This window comes from Hetaerina americana, unplaced genomic scaffold (assembly GCF_022747635.1).
Source record: "Hetaerina americana unplaced genomic scaffold, ioHetAmer1.1.p SCAF_29, whole genome shotgun sequence".
In the NCBI taxonomy this organism is placed as follows: Eukaryota; Metazoa; Arthropoda; class Insecta; order Odonata; family Calopterygidae; genus Hetaerina; species Hetaerina americana.
Genome location: NW_027286863.1, coordinates 5,482,798 through 5,503,528, shown reverse-complemented (window position 1 = coordinate 5,503,528; position 20,731 = coordinate 5,482,798). Strand labels below are relative to the sequence as shown.

The 20,731-nt window shown below is 36.0% G+C and overlaps 2 protein-coding genes across 3 annotated transcripts in view; one reads left to right on the top strand and one right to left on the bottom strand.

Moving 5' to 3' along the window:
* LOC139689917 (charged multivesicular body protein 7) overlaps nt 1-3,629 on the bottom strand; it is a 117,509-nt gene extending 113,880 nt beyond the window's left edge. Inside the window, exon 1 of the mRNA XM_071587041.1 lies at nt 3,238-3,629. Coding sequence (XP_071443142.1) covers nt 3,238-3,506 — 269 coding nt within the window. The 5' untranslated portion in view covers nt 3,507-3,629. The remainder of the gene's footprint in view (nt 1-3,237) is intronic.
* Nucleotides 3,630-3,754: 125 nt separating this feature from the next.
* On the top strand, nt 3,755-19,194 carry fbl (pantothenate kinase 3 fbl). 2 transcript variants are annotated; one of them, XM_071587019.1, is made up of 10 exons: nt 3,755-4,137; nt 4,267-4,616; nt 4,702-4,880; nt 5,004-5,177; nt 5,499-5,666; nt 6,156-6,232; nt 6,610-6,786; nt 8,537-8,690; nt 8,776-8,889; nt 17,531-19,194. In XM_071587019.1, exons 2-10 carry the CDS (start codon nt 4,550-4,552, stop codon nt 17,582-17,584), a joined length of 1,164 nt encoding a protein of 387 aa, XP_071443120.1. In that variant the 5' UTR covers nt 3,755-4,137; nt 4,267-4,549; the 3' UTR covers nt 17,585-19,194. The 2 variants fall into 2 exon arrangements, with proteins under 2 accessions (XP_071443120.1, XP_071443121.1); XM_071587020.1 differs by having other exon boundaries at nt 3,768-4,616; nt 8,555-8,690.
* The last annotated feature ends 1,537 nt before the right edge of the window (nt 19,195-20,731 follow it).

Sequence of the window (20,731 nt, the reverse complement as noted above, 5' to 3'; positions counted from 1 at the left end):
AGACGTACGGTAGGGGAGAAGTTGGAAGGATTCTTAAGCTACGTATTAAAATTCCTTCAGCCGCTACAAATAAAAACATATTTCAACTGACTCCGCTACATAGTTTTCCGGGATTTAATGCTGCATACTGAGAATTTTTTATGACTCGAAGCTTCCTTCTTCTTCCTGGCAACTGTCAGGAGCTGACAGAAGAGTTCGTTTTATCTGTAGCTTTTACACGTACGCTGTGACAGCCGTTGACCTTATTTCAATCTTTTCGAAACACCAATCGGTCAGTTATTACACATTAGTTATATTATAGGTGTATCGCCAACGCATAGATGAGAGGAAACCAATCTTCCCTTTTAAAACTGGATGGAAAATTGGCTGAATTTTTTCTCGAATGAGACGAGGATAGCAGAGCCCAATTTTGCTATAAATGTATACTCATTGAAGAGAATCTTGCGCCTCAGTTCTGCAATATATTTCGCTTATCTCAGATGTGTTAATGAGCAGACATATGGTATAGTAATTAATTTTGATTACATTAAAAGCCGTCAAAATTTCGACATTGGTGCATTTACGATTTGAAAGAAAACTTAAGGCTCGTTATATTATTCCAGGTTTTCTACAATGAGAAGTACAGTAAGCGAAAAGAATATGATCGAATGGGTTATCAATTATTTTAGTTAGTACCCAGCAAGCCACCGCTAGGGTATGTGGCAGGGGGTGAATACACACCAGACTAATTTAAACCCGAATATGACCCTACTGCGGTCGGACAATATTATTCTGATCCCTTATTGTTCGTGGAAAAAATGACAACTTAAATCTATATCTTCTTCACTTAATCTTTAAAATTTTATGAATATGCTCTCTCCTACCGTAGAACGATGGGTGTAATAATACATTTTCAAAATCACTGCTAAAGAGAAGTACGTCCAATTTATGCAAGAGCTTCAAATTATAATTTGACCTTCGCTCCGGCAGTAATTCTAAGGCCAGTTCCTCTAATATTTTGAATACGCTACTAAGTTTATCAAAACAACGTTTTACAAATCTAGCTCCTCTACCCTGCACACGATCCAATTCGGCAATCAATCCAAATTCGTGAGGATCCCATATACTTGCAGCATATTCTAAATTAAGCCTAACCAACGGCAGATAACATTTCTCTTTGACCTTTTCATCACATTTATCTAGTGCTTCTCCTGATAAATCTTAATTTTTTGTTAGCTTGTCCACATATTCCCCGTATGTGTTTCGCCCAGGAGAGATCGTGAGTGAGGGTAACGCCTAGGTATTTAATTGAGTCTATACATTCCATTTCGGTGTTCCCAATGCAGTAGGCGTTCGGAAGGGCATTGCTTTTTTCCTAACATTTATGACAACGCACTTTTTTTAGTTCAATGCTAATTTCCAAGTGTCGCACCAGCGCTGTATAGCATTAAGGTCATCTGATAAAGCTGCTGTGTCCTCAGGATGACGGATATCACGGTAAACCCCTGCATCGTCGGCAAATAAACGTATCTTACCAGTGACTACGGAGTCCATATCGTTAACGTAAAGTAGGAATAAAAGAGGTCCGATGACACTTCCCAGGGGAACACCCGAAGTGACTTCCACCGCATTTGAGCTAACTCCATCTTTCACTACTCTTTTCACCAGACCATTCAAGAAGTCTTTGATCCAACCCCGGATCTATCTATGCCAAGTGCTTCTAGCTTTGCAAGTAGTTTACCATGAGGTACTTTTTTGAAGACTTTCTTAAAATCTAGAAAAATCGCGTCCACTGAAACCTTGCTCCTTCCCGAAATAAGAATATCCTGCAGTGAGCATCGAGGGTGAGTTTAAGAGATTGTTTTTTGTTTTTATCAGGGGTTACAGAAGTAAGATTACAATGAACATGATACAAGCTCTTCAAACCAAATTTTTCTATGAGGTGTAAAAATATTTAATTATTGGGTTACTACACTGAGGTTGTATAACAGAGATTTGTGCTATACAGTTGTCACCACCTCTATGTAATCATTTCTTCCCTTTAAACCATGAAAAATATAACGTTGACTAACTATTTTACCACAGGTTTCATTTTAATTGTTTTCATAATTTGAACCATCACTTTTGTCTTTATGTTGATTAGCCACCAAATCGCACGACAACTGTCATTATGATACGTTTTAATTACAGTACTTAATTTACCAATTTTGTGGCCGTAGGTATTGCCAAAAAGATTCATAAAATTGAACAAAATTGTGTTGGGATTTAGCCTCTGGAACTACCTCTTTCAGCAGGAATCAAACAATGCCATTTAGTAAATAGTCAAAATAAAAAGGAGGGAAAAGGTTGTTCCCCAAAAAAATCAAAAAACACTATAACAAATATTTTATTTAATTATGCATATAATTAACCCCAAGGTTGGTTTGATAGATGTGGGATCCCCTAGTACTACACAGAATGCCTTGTGAAATTCACACATGTAAGAGTCAGCTCCTTTCCCACACAGGAGTCAACTGCTCTCCCAATGCCGTCTGTGCCTTCCCAGGAAAATCTGGTGGCGAAAAATAATACAACACGGGTGAAGCTGAGACTGCCTGCCCAGAGGAATCCTACGACATTGAACCCAGGTCGTCCAGTTGGTAGCCCGACACTTTATCCTATAATAGGATACTATATAAAGTGTTTGCACAATATATGATGACTAGCATCAAATATGTGGATTTTAGCACTTTAATTAGGGCACGTAAAATCTAAGCTATACTTCTTCGATATTAACGGTTTTTTAGAAAACTGTTCATTTATATGACACTTAATCGATCTTAGAGAGGATTAATCATGCATAGAATACGAGTACGAAGAGGAAGGGTAATTTCTGACCTTCAAGTTATAGCTTTTCTACGCATATTTACGGGAAAATTTCACGCCCTGGTGTAATATGCTGCAGTCCAGCCGGGAAAATCAAGAGATACCACACTCCGGAGACATTACCTACCACCAAGCAAACTCTGTTTCATTTCGCGTAAATATATAAAAATATATATCAAACTACCGTGCCCTTGCATGCGAAGCATTTATTACTCAGCTTCTACTGACGGAGTGACGCCAATTCACTATGTATTTGTCCTGAAGATCCAAGTAAAACTTTTTCCAAGTTCGCAATAGTCCAACAATTATTGGTACATCGAAATGGTAGGCTGTGATTTCTCACAACAATGTGATATATTCGTAAGACATTAATGAATAAATACTTGCACATACCTTATTATCTCGATCGCCACATCAGGCAGGCAAAGGGCTCTTCTTCCATTTCTTTCGAATGCCTTTATAATTTCAGTAACGGTGAAAACTGGCTGTCGGTTTTGATGGCACCAGGCTTCTATTAAAGACTTCCAAAACTTAAGTTTTGAGTCCCAATCTAAAGGATTAACAGAACGTTTTCTAAACGGAGCAAATAACGAATTCATTCGAACATCGTCGTTCCAGCATTCCGGGAAAATGCTATCTTTAGCGGCTGGTTTTCCTTCCATTTTCTCAGAATTTCATAGCGAACAATTATAATTAATCTTCTGAATTACAGGACCTGACAAATAGAATTTCAGTTAATAAATCTACGTACTTTGTGTTATCACTACTATATTTGGGTTTGTATACGATTGCTGACAGTTGAAAAACAATATTTAAATGTAATAAAAGGGCATCAGAGGGCAGCACAGTTTCTCGGCAAAATGTCGCAAAGCAGAAGTATTGACCTATATATTTCATGTTAACATAAACTTCAGATTTTATTAAATTTGCTGATTCAGGTAAATTTTAGTGCCATCATCTTATTACACAGTAGTATTGTTCCGATTTCCCATTTTTTCCCGCAGATATTTCGAACATTCAATGCGCAGTTGCATTCGTCCAAAGGGTGTCGCATTGAACCAATTTTTAGATTTTTTGACCTTATTAGCATTTTGTTAAGTCCTTATTGAACATTTAAATATTTTTTAAAGGTCATAAGTGGTGAATATAAAGAATCCGAAGTGAGCGGAGGCATTCTTAATTTAAATTCACCCTCTGCCCTGTGGTGCCCTCTGCGCGGCTTACAATCTATATTATCAAGCGGTAGCAGAAGACGTCATTTAGTCTGCGGTCGGAGAGTGTGAGGTGGTAGTGGTACGTGTTGTTGTGTTGTAGTCAAAAGTGAAGTTAAGGATGACATAAAGTGAAATCATTTTTGGTGCGAACATCTTGAATTAAATGTAGAATTTCATAAGATCTTTCACTTTGTATAATTTTATAAAGGTTATGCCCCACTGCATGGGAATTGCGCAATGTGGAGAAAAAGATAGTACTGTTGCCTGTTTTTTAATTGAATCGAAGGAGAATGTGCTCTGCGGTTCTTATTTTATTTGATGTCAGTGTCTGTGAATCAAGTGTTCTAAACGGTAGCTGTCACCCTGCGTGGTAACTTGGAGCAATTTTTTGTGTCGTGAAGGGTTAGCTGGAGAAGCTCTATTATTTTAAGTCAAGATATCATGTCATAGTGGGTATTCCTAGTTAGAGCGAAAATTTTGCCGTCGTAGTAATGGCTCATACACCTTTTAATGTTATGAATGGGTCGGTGGAGATTGAAGATAGAAGTGAGGTTCCATGTGAGTTAATTTCAGACTTCTTTCCTTCTCAACAGTGAACATTTGTGATGTATTTCAGAAGGTAATCAAATTTTTATACCAACAGCTATGCCGTGGTTCGGTATGGACATCGGTGGAACTTTATCAAAGCTAGTCTACTTTGAACCAAAAGATATCACTCCTGATGAAGCTGATGCCGAAGTTGAGACAGTAAAAAATATTCGACGTTATCTGACAAAAAATTCAGCCTACGGTAAAACTGGACATCGGGATATCCATTTAGAGGTAAGATAATTATCTTCGATTGAGTGTATGTTGTTGGATGATTTTTAAGGGTATTAATGGTTCAGACATTGATAGAAATATTTGCATTTAAAAGAATGTGAATTCCTTGCGGACTCTCAACAGATGGACAATGTTGTTATTCGACGACGGACAGGTGCCCTCCACTTTATACGATTCCCAACGAGTGAAATGGACACATTCTTGGAGTTGGCCAAGTCGAAGGGAATGGCTAATCTCGTGACCACAGTGTGTGCTACTGGTGGTGGTGCCTATAAATTTGAAGACAATTTTAGAAAAGTAAGTTGTTGATGTATGGATAGGATGATGTTGTGAAACGAGAGGTTTGCAGAAATGCCACCCTCGTGAAACTATCTTATTCTGTTAGCAAAAAAGTCCTGTTTAATGTCGTTTTTATGTACAAACAATTTTACTTAGTATTTTACTAGTGAAGTCACTCAAGTATGATAACAGCATTTGATTTGGAGGGGAGCTACTGAAAACGAAAAATTATCATCATATTCCAACTTCGTGCGCTTTCGATTTTGAAACTATAAGCTCTTTAGCGTAATGTTTCGCTAGGCTGTGAGTAATAATCATTGGGTATATGTTTTATCGCAGGAAGTGAACATGCGGCTAAGGAAATTTGATGAGTTGGACTCATTGATAAAAGGAATGCTATACATTGAGACGAATAACCCACGAGAATGCTACTTTTGGTCAAACCCCACCGAAGATGATCATTGTGAGAAGTGTTACTACGATTTCAGCCATCCGTATCCCTTCTTGGTCAGTATTATTAACGCCCACATAATAATATACATTATTTGAAAAAATATACCCGCTATCCTGGTATCTGGGTGACAAATTCAGTGTGTGTTATATTTAAGTAGCTTATAAATTTATAGTTAAAACATAGTATTTATATTTTTATTAGGGAGCATATTATCCGCCTTCAATTCATACTAGCGGATGACTCCGTTAGAAGTTACTGTTGCGGCATCTCCCGCAGTTTCTTTGGAATTCAATCCTGCTGTCATACCATTATCGGATTTTTTTGTGAGCAGGGCTTTCCGTGTTTTCAAGTGTAACCAATGAACTTGATGGTATTTTATGTTTCTCTTTGAAATTTCTCTTTATGTACTTTAATCCTAATTGAGAACTAGTATTGAGACTGCGCACTAGTATTATTATAGAATTAACATTTTTTATTATGAGAGAAGTCAGTGGATTTAATTTTTTGTACATCATCTAAAATAATTTTTTGGAAATTTTTAGATTGTGAACATTGGGTCCGGAGTTAGTATTCTAGCCGTGTATGGTCCATATTCTTACAAAAGAATATCAGGAACAAGGTAAGTGCTTCTCTTGAGCACATATTTTTCTTTTATTTATATGTAATGCTTAAATGAAAATATAGATTGACCTTAATTGATAATTTAAGTATAATTTAACATATTTTTTCTCAGCATATTATTTAGGAGATAATTTTAATTAGATACTTCTGAAATGTGATAAAAATTGGTCCTTTTTGTTGTGGTATAGCATTATCTTGAGCCTTTTGTCTTTATTTCATAGATAAGTTATAGATGCTCTTCAAGATATGCTGTTGTACTGATTTAGTTTTTGCTATCCCTTCCGGATCACTCCTGTCTTCCCATCAAGTATTTTTGTACCTTGAGTGCATATTTTCATGGATGCGGTACTAAGTCAACTGTTTTTCTTCTTGTAGTTTAGGTGGTGGTACATTCCTTGGGCTGTGTTGCTTGCTAACGGGGTGCAACTCCTTTGAAGAGGCAATATGCCTTGCTGCGGGAGGTGACAACACTCGGGTGGACAAACTGGTGAAGGATATCTATGGTGGAGACTATGGTCGATTCGGATTGCCTGGGGATTTGGTTGCTAGCAGGTAGGGCTCTGATGTACCATGCTCCTTCACTCATCAATATTATTTTAATCTCTACTGGGGGGACTCCTTTCAGGGTGGCTGTGATTATGAGATCAAATAGTGGGTTAGTGTGATGTGTGCTGAACCGAGATGGTGCCCAGATTCCCGAATCAGGGCAGCACCTTGATTCTGCTGAGAGCATTGCCTTCTGTCCACCTGAAGTAAGAAAGAGGATGTAATGGAAATATGGATTTGGCCATAAAGATGTGTGGTGAAACCAGTCATGGGTGGAATTCACGAAAGACTAAAACCTGTCACAGCTGAATACATGTATGGGAGTCATAAGACCTGCCAACCACTTCCTTCTCAAAACCCTCTGAAGGACATAGCATGAGTGATGGAGAGCATTCCACTTAGCATTTCTTGAATAAATTATTTGCATTTGGAACTGTAAAAGGTGAAAAAAAGATTTATTTTGTTTTCTGGTTCTGGCTCTTTTGTTTCTTTAGCATTTTACATATCAAGAAATTCAAAAATTAACTTATTTATATAACATTTATGTATATATTCCTAATTTCTTATTTTTCACAAATCTATCCACGTGCATTGTTTCTAACTTGTCTGAGATGGGAATCAAGACTCATGTTGGGGGTATCACATGACCATTGAAAGGTTTTTCTATGCTACAGCATATGTAAATCAAATAATTTATTTGTTACTCAGATTTTTCAATCAAAATATTTAACTGCAACATTTTCTGTGTCATAATTTGTATGGCATGTAAGAGTTGTTTAAATTGATATCAGTTGAGCCAGCACCATGACTTAAAACTGTGATATGGTGTTGTCGTAATTGAATGTTCATGGCATGCGTGGTTCGTCACTTCATATAATGGATTGCTCAGGATATCTAACTAATTATTGTTGACAACATGAATCTTGATCTCACTCTACTAGCATTAATACACGCTGCACTCTTTTGCAAAACGTTTAAAGATGAGGAGAGAGGGAAGGGGAAGTTGAATGGGTGTTAGCAGCCAATGGTAGGACGTTTGGGTAATCTGAATCATTTAGTATAACCCTTGTGTCTTTATCTGACCTTTTTGATATAACTGACCTAGGCAGTAAAAATGATTTTATTTTACTTAGGGCAGCTGTGCTTTCATAACGTTTTTTTTTGCTCTATTGCATAGAAATTCTTTGTAAAAATGAGATGATTTATCCACGATTTAAGCAAAGATTGCCTACATGTCTGACTTATATCTTCACAGGAATAGTTCAGCCCCCTTGTCATAATGCACTCCGAGCACTCCCACAATTCCTTTGGAATTGTATTAAGTCTTCTGGTGTGCTCAGGTCATTGTCTCAGTCCTAGCACCTTGTGAATCTCAAAAGTGAAATCATGTGCTATGAAATATACAAATTATGAAACCTAATTTATTGGACATTAATTTATTATCATTTCAACTGTGAAGTACAAACTTTTTAAAATTAGAAAGTAGCTGTTGCAAGAGGTAGAACATTCGTCATCATTCACCTAAATTTCAGTTTTGCAGTTTGTTATTAACTTATTTTTTTAACCCATGCCAATATGTGTGAAAACTTCTATTTTGCAATTCGAACTGCATTAATGAGTAAACCTTTAATCAAGGTGCTCTGCCTGTTGTTAATATCATTACATTTGAGCCATGGTTTTTGCCCTTTGTTGTAATATCTAGACATTAGCTTATCATATTGTTGATTCTGTTTTGATGCTAATAATTGTATAAAAGTTTCCTTGCTGTTCACAGTTTTGGCCACATGAATTCCAAGGAGAAAAGAGCAATGGTGTCGAAGGAAGATCTAGCCAGAGCAACTCTAGTGACCATCACCAATAACATTGGGTCTATTGCCAGGATGTGCGCCCTGAATGAGAAAATTGAAAGGGTGAGTATTTTGCCCTGAAAAATGCATAGTATAATTATTATTCTATTTTTTGCATTAGTTATTCTTTAAAAAATTTACTCAACAGGTAGTATTTGTGGGGAACTTCCTTCGGGTGAATCCAATCTCGATGAAGCTGCTGGCACATGCCATGGATTACTGGTCCAAAGGAACACTGAAAGCTCTCTTCCTGGAGCATGAGGTGAGTACGTAACTTCACATTACAAAGCACATCATGCACCACTATCACACTAAGGCGATGAGCGTAAAATCTTGGGATTGCAGTGTGGTCCAGTAAATTGATTTCCGTCAAAGGTTGCATGCCGTCAGGGAGTCATGTTTACTATTGCCCTGGAATTGGAGAACTACAGAGTTGCCTTCAAAATTGGGGAATGTAATTATATAGGTACTTATCCTTTAGATGGTGTTCTACATTATGCTGCTCATTCCCTCTGCCAACATTTAGTTTCACAATGTATGAAGCGAACGGTAACTAAGACCATATGAATATTATGGGAAGAATCAACCCCAGCTGTACTCTAACGAGTAAGAGTACGACTGATTGGGATTGATTCTTCCCATAAATTTAATTTCACAAAATTGCCATAAAATTACCCCGCTTGCATTTTGAATGGGGTCGTCAAAAGGTAGTTAGAAATCTCCGTGCACCCATGACTTACTTGGTCAGTGCCAGAACCCAGTGAGCTAACTCTACCCGCTAACTCCTGTTTGGTAAAGAGGGTGAATATTTGTTCACTTCTTTTCTTTGGCTTTACCCATTATCCAGTCTATCACAGTCTAGAACAAATCATGTCATCCCATGCGCGGGCACATTTCATGATAAGGAAACGTTTGGTGGCTAGCCCAAAGGCAATGAGTGCGCATGTTAGTAAAAGTGTAGATATCGTCATGTAACCTTTCTGCTTTATGTTTACAATGAAAAATAACTTGAAACATCCTGAGAGCCCAACGACCACTCCTATAATTGAAAATTGTCTGCCGCCGATGGGTGGTAAAATCAGGAACTTCATGTGCTCACATCATTAATGCACAATCAGTGAATCAGCAATTTTTTGTTTGATAAGTTGTTCTTATTTGTTGAGCTCTCAATGCATTTATAACCGTGAATAGATTACAGTTTCATGAACATTGCAGCAAGTATCGTCGGGCCATTCCATCTGATCGCTGCCCTTGTAATTGGTTGGTTGCTGGAGACCATTCTCCATGAAGAATGTAGTGTACATCCATCTTCTCGGTTTAAGTTTTCTTGTGTTTATACTCTCTCAATTGCCTCTCTTATCAAACTAGGGCAGTATTGCTTCTCTTTTGATGTTTTTTCAAAATTGATCTCAGGCCCTGGACCATTTAATACAGGTGAATGGTTTTTCTCCATTGCTCTGAAATGTGTATTCATTGGGATACCCATTCATCTCAAGGATCCCCTGATGCGCCTTCCAACAGGAGTCAAAAGTAGATTGGAAATCAAACTATATGGGTTAGATTTAGTGAGGGGAAGGAAGGTAATTGATGAATTAAAATGCCAGCAAGGGTACGGCTTCTCTCAAAGTTACATACGAAGGCCCAGAAGTACCCGGCCTGACCTAGTGATGGCTGTAGTTTTTTGGAAAATATCACTGTATTAGAAAGTACGCAATCTATAATGCATATTTTTCGAGTTTGAAGAAACCACGTTGTTTAGTATTTGTTTGGCAGCCATCAATAGGGAAAATTTTCAATGAATTTGTGAAAATGGAGAAAATTGGTCATTGTTATGTGATACAGTACTTTTATTTGAAAGGCCTCAGCCCAATCAGTATAAAAGCTAAACTGGATTCTACTCTGGGTGAGTCTGCTCCTTCCTTTACAACAGTAAAATATTGTGTGGCAGAGTTTAAACGAGGCCGTACGAGCTGTCAAGACCAGCATCGCATTGGTCGACAAAATGAGGTGACGACTTAACAAACGGTGAATAAAATCCACAAAGTGATCCTGGATGATCGTCCACTGAAAGTGATCTAGCGAGCCAGCAGGCATAGTAAGAATTTCAAAAATGGTGGTACATCGCAAATTAACTGCAAATTTGGACATGAGAAAGCTGTGTGCAAGATGGGTGCCGCGTTTGCTCACACTCGAGCCAAACCAATGTCGTGAAGATGTTTCAATTGAGTGTTTAGCATACTTTCATAGCAACAAAGCAGAATTTTTGTGCCATTTCATAGCCATGGGTGAAACATGGGTCCGTTACTTGACACCCGAGACAGAAGAACAATTAAAACAATGGATTCAAAAGGGAGAACCGCCTCCAAAGAAGGCGGAGACCGTTTCATCTGCAGGCAAGGTCATGGTGCCGGTTTTTTGGGATGCACATTGAACAATTTTCATTGACTATTTTGAAAAAGGGAAAACTTTCAACAGCGAGTTTTATGTGAACGTATTGCTACGTTTAAGTGAGGAAATCAAGCAAAGGCATGTGGCTAAGAAGAGGGTTTTGTTTTATCAAGACAATGCACCAGATGACAAATCCGTTATTGCAATGGCCAAAATTCATGAATTAAAGTTTGAATTGCTACCTCATGCACCCTATTCACCAGATTTAGCCCCCTTGAATTATTTTCTGTTCGCAAACTTGAAAAAATGGCTCGATGGTCAAAGATTTTCCAACCGTGAAGAAGTGATGTCGGCAGTTAATGGCTATTTTGAGGAGCAAGAGAGTTCATATTATGAAAAGGGTATCGAACCCGGGGAAAAGTGTATAGAGCTGAAAGGAGATTATGTTGAAAAATAATTTTATTTTTTTCTAAAATATTTGTGTTTTCTTTGTTGGATCAGGTAATTCTGAGATTATCCTCATATGGTACTAAGGGTGTGCAAAATAATGTCTCTCTGATGAATTAGCTAGTAAGCAGTAGCGTAAGTGAAGTGTAATTTGAAAAATTATAACTGTTGGAATGACCCAAGTAAAATGTGTTTCTTATGCTCCACAAAACTCTTGTCTCAAATCTTATTTTTGCATTGCTATGGGGATGAGGGTAATCAGTGTTTATTCTGGCAACATTTTTCATGTATATGCCAACTCTTTAGTACATGCACTTAGAATGAGTGCATTGTTTGTTGATTGTGGTCATGCCCTCATTTTGAAACACAATAATAGATAGATAGAGGTCTTTATTTGGGCGAAATTGAGACCAAATGGTCCCCTTTTCCATGCCCATTAATGATGTCGTGTGTGAGATGTTATTATTCTTAATGCACATAAAATGTAATGGAATATGTTTATCTATACCCCTCAAAGAGCAGAAGGAATCCGTAACTGTAATTCTTTGGTAGTTGCCATCTCAAACTAAAAATTTTTACATACCATCAGCAAGATGTACATTCTGTCGGCACATAAATGACAAACACACACACACTCAGGGTTTACGGGGCGGGAAGCCTGACGCCAGTGACCCGTCACTCAGACAAATGAAATATAAAATAAATAGTTATAACAATTACTCCCTCGCTCAGGTATTTGCAGAACAAATTGATCCTCGCAAGTTGCAAACACACACGCACTCAGGGTTTACGGGTTTGGAAACCTTTTGAGGTTACTCATATATATATATATATATATATATATATATATATATTTATATATATATGTGTATATATATATGTGTGTATATATATATATATATATATATATATATATATATATATATGTATATATGTATATATGTATATATGTATATATGTATATATGTATATATGTATATATGTATATATGTATATATGTATATATATATATATATATATATATATATATATATATATATATATATATATATATATATATATATATGTATATATATGTATACATATATATATGTATACATATATATGTATACATATATATATGTATACATATATATGTATACATATATATGTATACATATATATGTATACATATATATATATATATACACACACACACATACCAATACACTAGTATAATTACATATTAATTGGTTAAGCCAGAATTGATGCGTAGCGACAATTCCAGGTATTCATTTACAGAATAGAACATATTATTTTTTAAAAGGTTAAACAGCTTTTTCTTGAAAACAGGTACTTTTGTTTCGAATTTGATTTCATGGGGAAGTTTATTGAATAACCTTAAGCCCATTGCTTTGGACCCATGAGCAGTATTGTGTGTCCTGACAAATTTTAAATATTAATCCCAATGGCTATTTTATGGTGGTAGGTTGGTGAAAAACTTTCTCACAGTGATGCTTTCATCCTTTATGAGTTGTTTCTCTGTATAATAATTATAATTCTGAAAACATTTTCATCATTGTCCCCTTAGGTAGGTATTGGTCAGTTATGATGATATTATGAGAACCATGAAAGTTGTTTCTGCACTGAGTGATTCCATCAGAGGAGCTATTTCTTTCAGAGATACTTTGCTTGTTGTTACCTCAGATATCATATCCACTCAAATATGTACTCATGGAAATATTGAAAACTGGCTTTTGAAGAAAGGTGCTAATTCTAGTACAGAGATTACAGCATCTACACACTCAACTAAAAATTGTTACAATGTGACCGGTTCTTTCAACCAATTATTATCAAACATATCAAGCAACATTCCTCATACTGATGCTGAAAATAACTGCACTGAGGACTGTGCAAACAATTACTTGGATATTCCAATATATGCATATGGTGAGTGATGATGCATGATAATCTGAACTTAAATCTACCAATTAACCCCTAAAAGCAGTGCAGTCGTTCTTTGTAGTATTTAAACAAGAATTAAAAGTCAGTGTTAAATGTGAGCTGGGTTATTTTTCAGAAGAAAGGAAGTAGACTGGAAAGATAGATAACTTATTCAGAACCTGTGTATATGTCAGAGAATACAGGTGTGGATGGTGAATAGAAATCCGGGGTAGGCGGTACTAGGTCAGATAGAAAGATAGGGATGACCATTTGTTTTTTTTCAATATGTATGCAGAGAAAATTAAAAGGGAGGTGTGGGATGACCTGGAGGGAAAGTAGGTAGGGAACTCCTTAAATCAGTTACAATTGCAGATGATCGAGTGCTTATTAGTCAGTCCACCGAAGGGTGGCAATCATTACTTACTGCATTGCAGAACTAGTGTAATAGATATGGGATGAGAGTTATTCATAAGAATATGAAGCTAATGGGATACTCAAGAAATAGGAAAGCTATGCTAAATATTTAAGTAGAGGACATTAACTAGAATTGGCAGGATAGTTCAGCTATTCGGTATGTGTATTGGAGGAGGATGAGTAGAGTAGTAGGGACATTAAAAGAACAATTAAATTAGGTAAAGAAGCATTTGCAAAGAGGCAGGAGTTAATGACTAGTACCTCATGTAAAGATGTTAAGAATTGACTGGTAAAAACTCTGATATGGAGTGTAGTGTTTATGGTTTGAAAACTTGGTCGTTTTGGTAAGAGGATAAGCATCGACTGGAGGCTTTTGTGATTTGTGTGTAGAGAAGAATAGAGGAAATAAATTGTGCAGAAAGGAAAACAAATGCTGAAGTTCTAAAAATGGCAGTGAAAGAGAGATGACTGTTGGGTGAAAGTAAGAGGAAGGCAAGACAAGAGTATGCAGTGGACAGTAATAGAGGGGAGAATGATGGGAAAGTGATCAAGAGGGAGGGAAACAATGAGCATTTTGAATGGAATTAGGGGGAGGGAATGCATGCAAAGCTAAAGAATAAATAATGATAATCAGTAGTAAGATATAAATATATTTTCTGTCATGCTAGCTAGGGCTTAGCAGTATAGTTGTATGAAGTTCAAGAGTCCATCAAGAAACCATCCCTTCCTAATCTGAATTATTGGGAAAAATTCCAAAGAAACTGCGGGAGATGCCGCAACAGTAACTTTTCACAGAGTCATCTGCTAATGTGCATTTCAATGCAACAATTTCAGAGTGTAAAAATCATTCCCGGTCAAGGTGAATGATTTTACACTCTCAAATTGTTGCATTGAATTATTAGGAATTTATAAACTCAGTTATTAGTAGTAACTAATTGTAAGGCAACCACAAAGCCATAATTTGTTGGCTGAAATAATAAAGAAATTATCGGAGAATTCTAAATGCTATTAGAGTCCAATTATATTTTAATCAACTCTGAGCTGCAGCAATTTCAGAGTGTAAAAATCATTCGCATTGACCAGAATCCAAACCAGGATCCCTCAATGCCCGGCCGAGTGCTTTAGCTAGTTAAGCAATTGAGGCGTTCTCTTACACTCCGAAATTTTTGGGGCTAATAAAGAGATATAGAACGTACTACGGCCGAATGAATGGAATGAATATAAAAACCCAAAGCCGTACTCTTAAGGGCACTAATAGGTGGAATTAAAGGAGGGGGGTTACAGGGAGCGAGAAATCTATAGCAACCACTCAATCACTCTGGTATATGTAGGCACATTGACCGTCGTGAATCGCAAACACACACGCACTCAGGGTTTATGGGACGGGAAGCCTGACGCCAGTGACCTGTCACTCAGACAAATGAAATATAAAATAAATAGTTATAACAATTACTCCCTCGCTCAGGTATTTGCAGAACAAATTGACCCTCGCAAGTTGCAAACACACACGCACTCAGGGTTTACGGGGTTGGAAACCTGATGCCAGTGACCAGTGACATTGCAGGTCCTTGTATGGTGACTATGATAATTGTGGTTGGACTTGTACTGGGAAATATTACCCTTTGCATGTAAGATGACATTAAATATATATATGCAAGGTACTGGTAATAAACCAAGTGTTTTGAAGAGAGGTTTACATGGTGAATCGCAAGGAGCATTGCTCATAATACGTATAATCCTCTTTTGGATTTTGAAGATTATGCCTACATGGGGAGAGGAACCCCAGAAGAGGATACTGAAAGTAACACGAGAATAAAATTCACCATGATGATGATGTTTTACTTTGAAATCCGGGTCGTGTGAATAAATCGTTTGTGTGGAACTACAAAGTTAGTCCTTTCATTTATTTATAATGAATCGGTTCCATAAAGTTACGCCAGAAACCATCAAAATTCACCATAGTAAATGGATAGAAGGACCTCTAAATTTACAGAATATCTAATATTTCTAATAAGGAAGCATAGGGAGCTTAACTTGCTACGTAATTTGAAAATGTGTTCCTCCCAAGACATGTTTCTATGCAGGATTACTCCCAGGAATTGGGTACTGGAATTTTGGGGAATGCTCACACCTTCTACATCTACTGAGATTGCAGATGAAACTTTCTTTTTATTAGTTAAATAAATCAGGCTGGACTTGTTAATATTGGGTTTTAGAAAGTTATGAATACACAATTCATTGAAAATCTGAGCTACTTCAGCTGCTCTTTCTGTCAAACTGTCTACTGAGGAGGCTGACACAATGATATTTGTATCATCAGCATACAGTATTGGGTCTATCCCCTTAATGAACTGAAGCTTGTCTGGGATATCATTGATATAGATTAAAAATAAAATAAGACCAAGTACAGAACCCTGGGGAACACCCAGTGTTACTTCTCTACCAAGAGGAACAAATTTGGAGCCATTTCTTGAGAGCTCAACATACTGATGCCGTTCACTTAGATAAGATTCAATCCATTTGTAGGGTGTGCCTCTTATACCATAGCATTTCAGTTTATATAGGAGTAACTGATGATTGACGAAGTCAAAAGCTTTACTGAAATCGAAAAATAATCCTAAAGTTTCAGTTCTATTATCCAATCCTTAAAGTATTTGATTCACCATGTGATATGTGGTTGTCGTAGTGGACCTTGTTTTCATGTTTCATCATGTAATTATTTCCAGAGTAGTTAGAACCATGTATTTTACAATGATGAGTTTTATTGTCTGGTATTTTTATATGATCTTTGGGCAAATAAAATTTATTGTAATTATTATTACAAAATTAGACGAAACACTACCCACTGGCTTTTTTCAATCTTTTTGCATTTACATATCTTCAGCTTTAAAATTAGGTAACCCCACCGTATAAATCAGTGCAAAATTTAGAAAAAAATTCATAAACTTTTTATGATATTCTGATCACAGCAGGATAAAATGTTTATATGTTATTGATTTTTGTGCAGAATTCTCCAAATGTTGTTTCCTCTAATACAAACCATTTTCCTATTTTTCCAAGGCAGGTAATCTTGATTCGGGACATCCTGATTAGTTACAGATATCCATTGTTAGCAAATGAAAATGACCAATACAGTTCTTGCAAATGGTTCTGAATACAACCAATTGTGGAGATATTCAATAGGTATTCAAATGTTAAGAAATGGTGAAATTGGTCATTTGTTTCTTTGAGGTGCATAGCAATCACATCGACACTAAGCATAAGGTGGCATTCATTCAATTGTTAAAGCATTAAGTGGCAGTGTATTCAGGTGTCAATTTCCAAATCCTTAAATATAAGCTTCTTACATGTTCAGTCTCAACACACACAGATAGGTTGCAATTAGAGTAATAATTATAATGCTGTTTTAACTTGTAGTAAATATTGTCCAGAAAATTACTTTCAAGTGATTTAATGATTAGATAGATTTATATATTAATGATTAGATAGATTAGATTAATCTTATGGATAGATTGTTGAATGACTAAACGTTTTTGCATATTGTTAGTCTCTTTGATATGAAGCGGTTGAAGTTATGAATTCTGGTTATTTTATCCAGGAAAGAGGTTTGAGTGTGCTTAATCTCATTCACTGTGTGTATACATATTTAGGACTGTTTTCTTTACTGTATATATTCATTTCCTTTTATTTTCATCATGGATCAAAATGTGCAATATTTTATCCAATTTTAGGGATACTTTGGTGCTGTTGGCTGCTTACTGGAATTTGAAGGTACAGACAGCTGAGCGGTACTTAAAATGTCGAATCAAGCACAAGCATTCCTGTGATGGAGCTTCCAACCTACTGGCAGTTGCTGCTAATTTCTATTGTTATCAATTGCAATGCATTTTAAGGCATGGGAGGTAATGTTTTGAATTATTTATCCTGTGTGTGTGTGTTCACTATATGAAGCCAAATAATAGGGGCCATTGTGGTCTTCACTGTATTGACTACAGTGTTGTATTTTTGTAATAGTTATTCTAAGGCTTTGTTAAATGTTATATTTAATGTTATGGAGAATTTCAGCAGAAAATTGAATGCCCAATTGAGCAATTATAATTCACCCTTGGCTGGATAACAGGAGAAGTCCACAAGCCGTATCATACCTGTTATTAATTCACTTGGCAAATGGCCAAAACCTTGTCATGTCATTCCAAGTCCCATTGCTCACTCACTCTTTCCTCTCCTGGCTTCATTACACTGTCATCCCAGGGAGATTATGTTATATTGGAATCACATGTGAAATCCCATTCAGGTTTTCCTCTTTATTTGCCAATGCATCATCACAGTACCATCTCTAAAGTTAATCTTTTTTAAAAGGTTGAATATTGTGTTTATTTGATTATTTTTCAATTCAAATGCATATTGAGCATTTTAATGTTGATTTTTTCATTTGCATCAATTGTTCAATCTAGGATGTAAGGAGAGAATGAATATATCATGATGTTAGGATTTTCATAAGTAAAAAAAATAAGAGAGGTTGTATGACTTTTTGTGGCTGTTTGCCGCTCCAGTGAGGCTCCAAGCCCATCTAAAATTAGGCAAAAATGAGCATGAAATTAGAAGGCTTGAGCAAATCCCTTTTGGGGATAAGATTCGCCTGACAATTAGCCTCTAATTAAAATCCATGTTGAGAGTGGGTATTTTCAGTGCAAGGCAAATGAATGAGTTTTCAGCCCTTGTAGCAATTTAGTTTATGAGGCATGCTGCATAATGGCCTTATGCTAGGTATAATTGTTCCTCTTTTGTGAAATGAAATATTTTATTGGTGAAATATCCATTGCTCTTCCTGCTTTGTCATTGACCTTTTGGAATAAACCAAGTTGACCTTTGGCTGCTTTCCTTTTTACAAGAGATCAGAATTTATTAATTCTTGTAATGCTAAAATGTCATACTACTCACTCAGTACTAAATTTTCAAAAAATGTTGTAATTTCCTAAAATTAAAGGATTTAAATGTTCATAATAATCTATTGTGTTGGTGGTTGGTCAAAAATGTGTAAATGGATTTTGATAAGTATTAAAGGGTTGACTGTTGACTTATATTTTGGAGATATTGTTTTTGAGAATGATTTGTTAATGTGTTTATAACAAGTTTATGGATGCATTTTTATTTAATGCACATTGAATCATGGGACTATTATGTACATAAATATTTGCAAAATATCATTATTATGATTTATGCATGAAAATTTTAGTGTTTGAGAATCGGTGTACAAAATTTGAATTTGCTAATTTTAACACATTTTTATCCGGGTATATCTACCTTCTTTGATGGGAATTTAATTCAAAGACATGTAAACCACCTATTTGCTGTACCAAAATCATCATTAAAGTAATGAAATGTTTCAATATTATTGTGTTGTGTTTTAATAATAAAATCGATGGGAATAGATAAGGTTATGGGGATGTGTGGTGAGATGGATCTGTTTGAATGGAAAGAAAATGGAAACAATTATCATCCCATTATATTTAAAATCCTCTTATTTCTTCAAGGGAAGTTGTCCAGTTGGACCGTTGCATAGAGGGTAGGTAGTTATTTTTCAAAGTATTCAGTGGTAGATTTGAAAGCATGGTTATTGTTTTTTAATTTAAATATATTTACTTCAGTACTGGTCATGTGACGTTTTCTGACCTCTCATTTCAAGAGGTGAATCTCTTTTCCCAAAAAAAAGAGAAAGCATTTTTTGCTGATAAACTAATTTCCAAAAAGTCGATTATTCCTCCAATAGTAATGCTTCCATCTTTTTTCTTAAGAAATTCAAGCTACAGCATGGACCACAAATTTTATTTAAAGCAGTATGCAAAAGAGTTTCGTTTGGCTATCCCTGATACATCATCATGATTTTTAAATTATCTTTGGCCTATGTTATTGCATGTCATATATTCATAACTAAATGTTTGGTTTAATTTCATTATTCCACAAATTAAAAAAACCTCCAATGGAATAATAGAAGGGCTTGCATGTTGCAATGACCCTTGGATCTCTATTGGCAGGGGTGATGATAACTGCACCTGGTAGGGTGTTATTTGGCAGATAGATTGCGGAGCTGAAGTCAGATGAAAGGTAATCCACGCTGTGTTTTTTCTTTGGTGACTGTAAGTGATATCGTAATGTTTAGTACATTCACCCTTTAGTCCATAACAACCTCCAGTATTCACTGCATGGGACTATTCAAAAGCACCTCCCAGGATTTGAACGATGTAGGGACCCTCATGTTGGTTACTAAGTGATTTGATTTTTGATTGATTTTTCCATCCATACAACATACCATGTTTACATTTTTTGGTATATTTGCCTATCCTCCTGAATATGTTGAAATTATATGATACTATGAGTATTACTAGATATATGCCTTATAGCAAGAAAACATTTGAGGGCAGAATGACTCAAGGGTACCCAATCAATTAAATAATTTGAGTCAAATGGACCAAATCAGTCAATCTAGTGCAGTTGTAAGTACTCTGTAGCTGCATATTTAAGTTGACAGCCAACATTCGTGCTCATTCACAACTGAAGTTTCAGGCCTTGGAGGAGAAATGCTGTGTCCATCTGAGGAAGTGATTTGGGTAAAATGACAGGATATTATTTGATACATTTATTTAATACTTCAAAATTTTAGCCTTAAATATTAGAATAGATTTGGAAATATTGGTATATAATAAGAACTTATTAGCATTTTAATGAACACTGGGTTAACACTTTTCCACTTTGATTTAGTCCACTCCTGGACTAAATCCAAGTGGAAAATCAGACGACTTTTGATGGACTACAAGGACATCATCTGAGAATGAGGTAGTGTATCAAAAAGAGGTTACTATTTTTTCATTATTATGTTTAACTGTCATCATATCATGCTTGAAACTACATAATTTGCTATCATATTCAGAGTC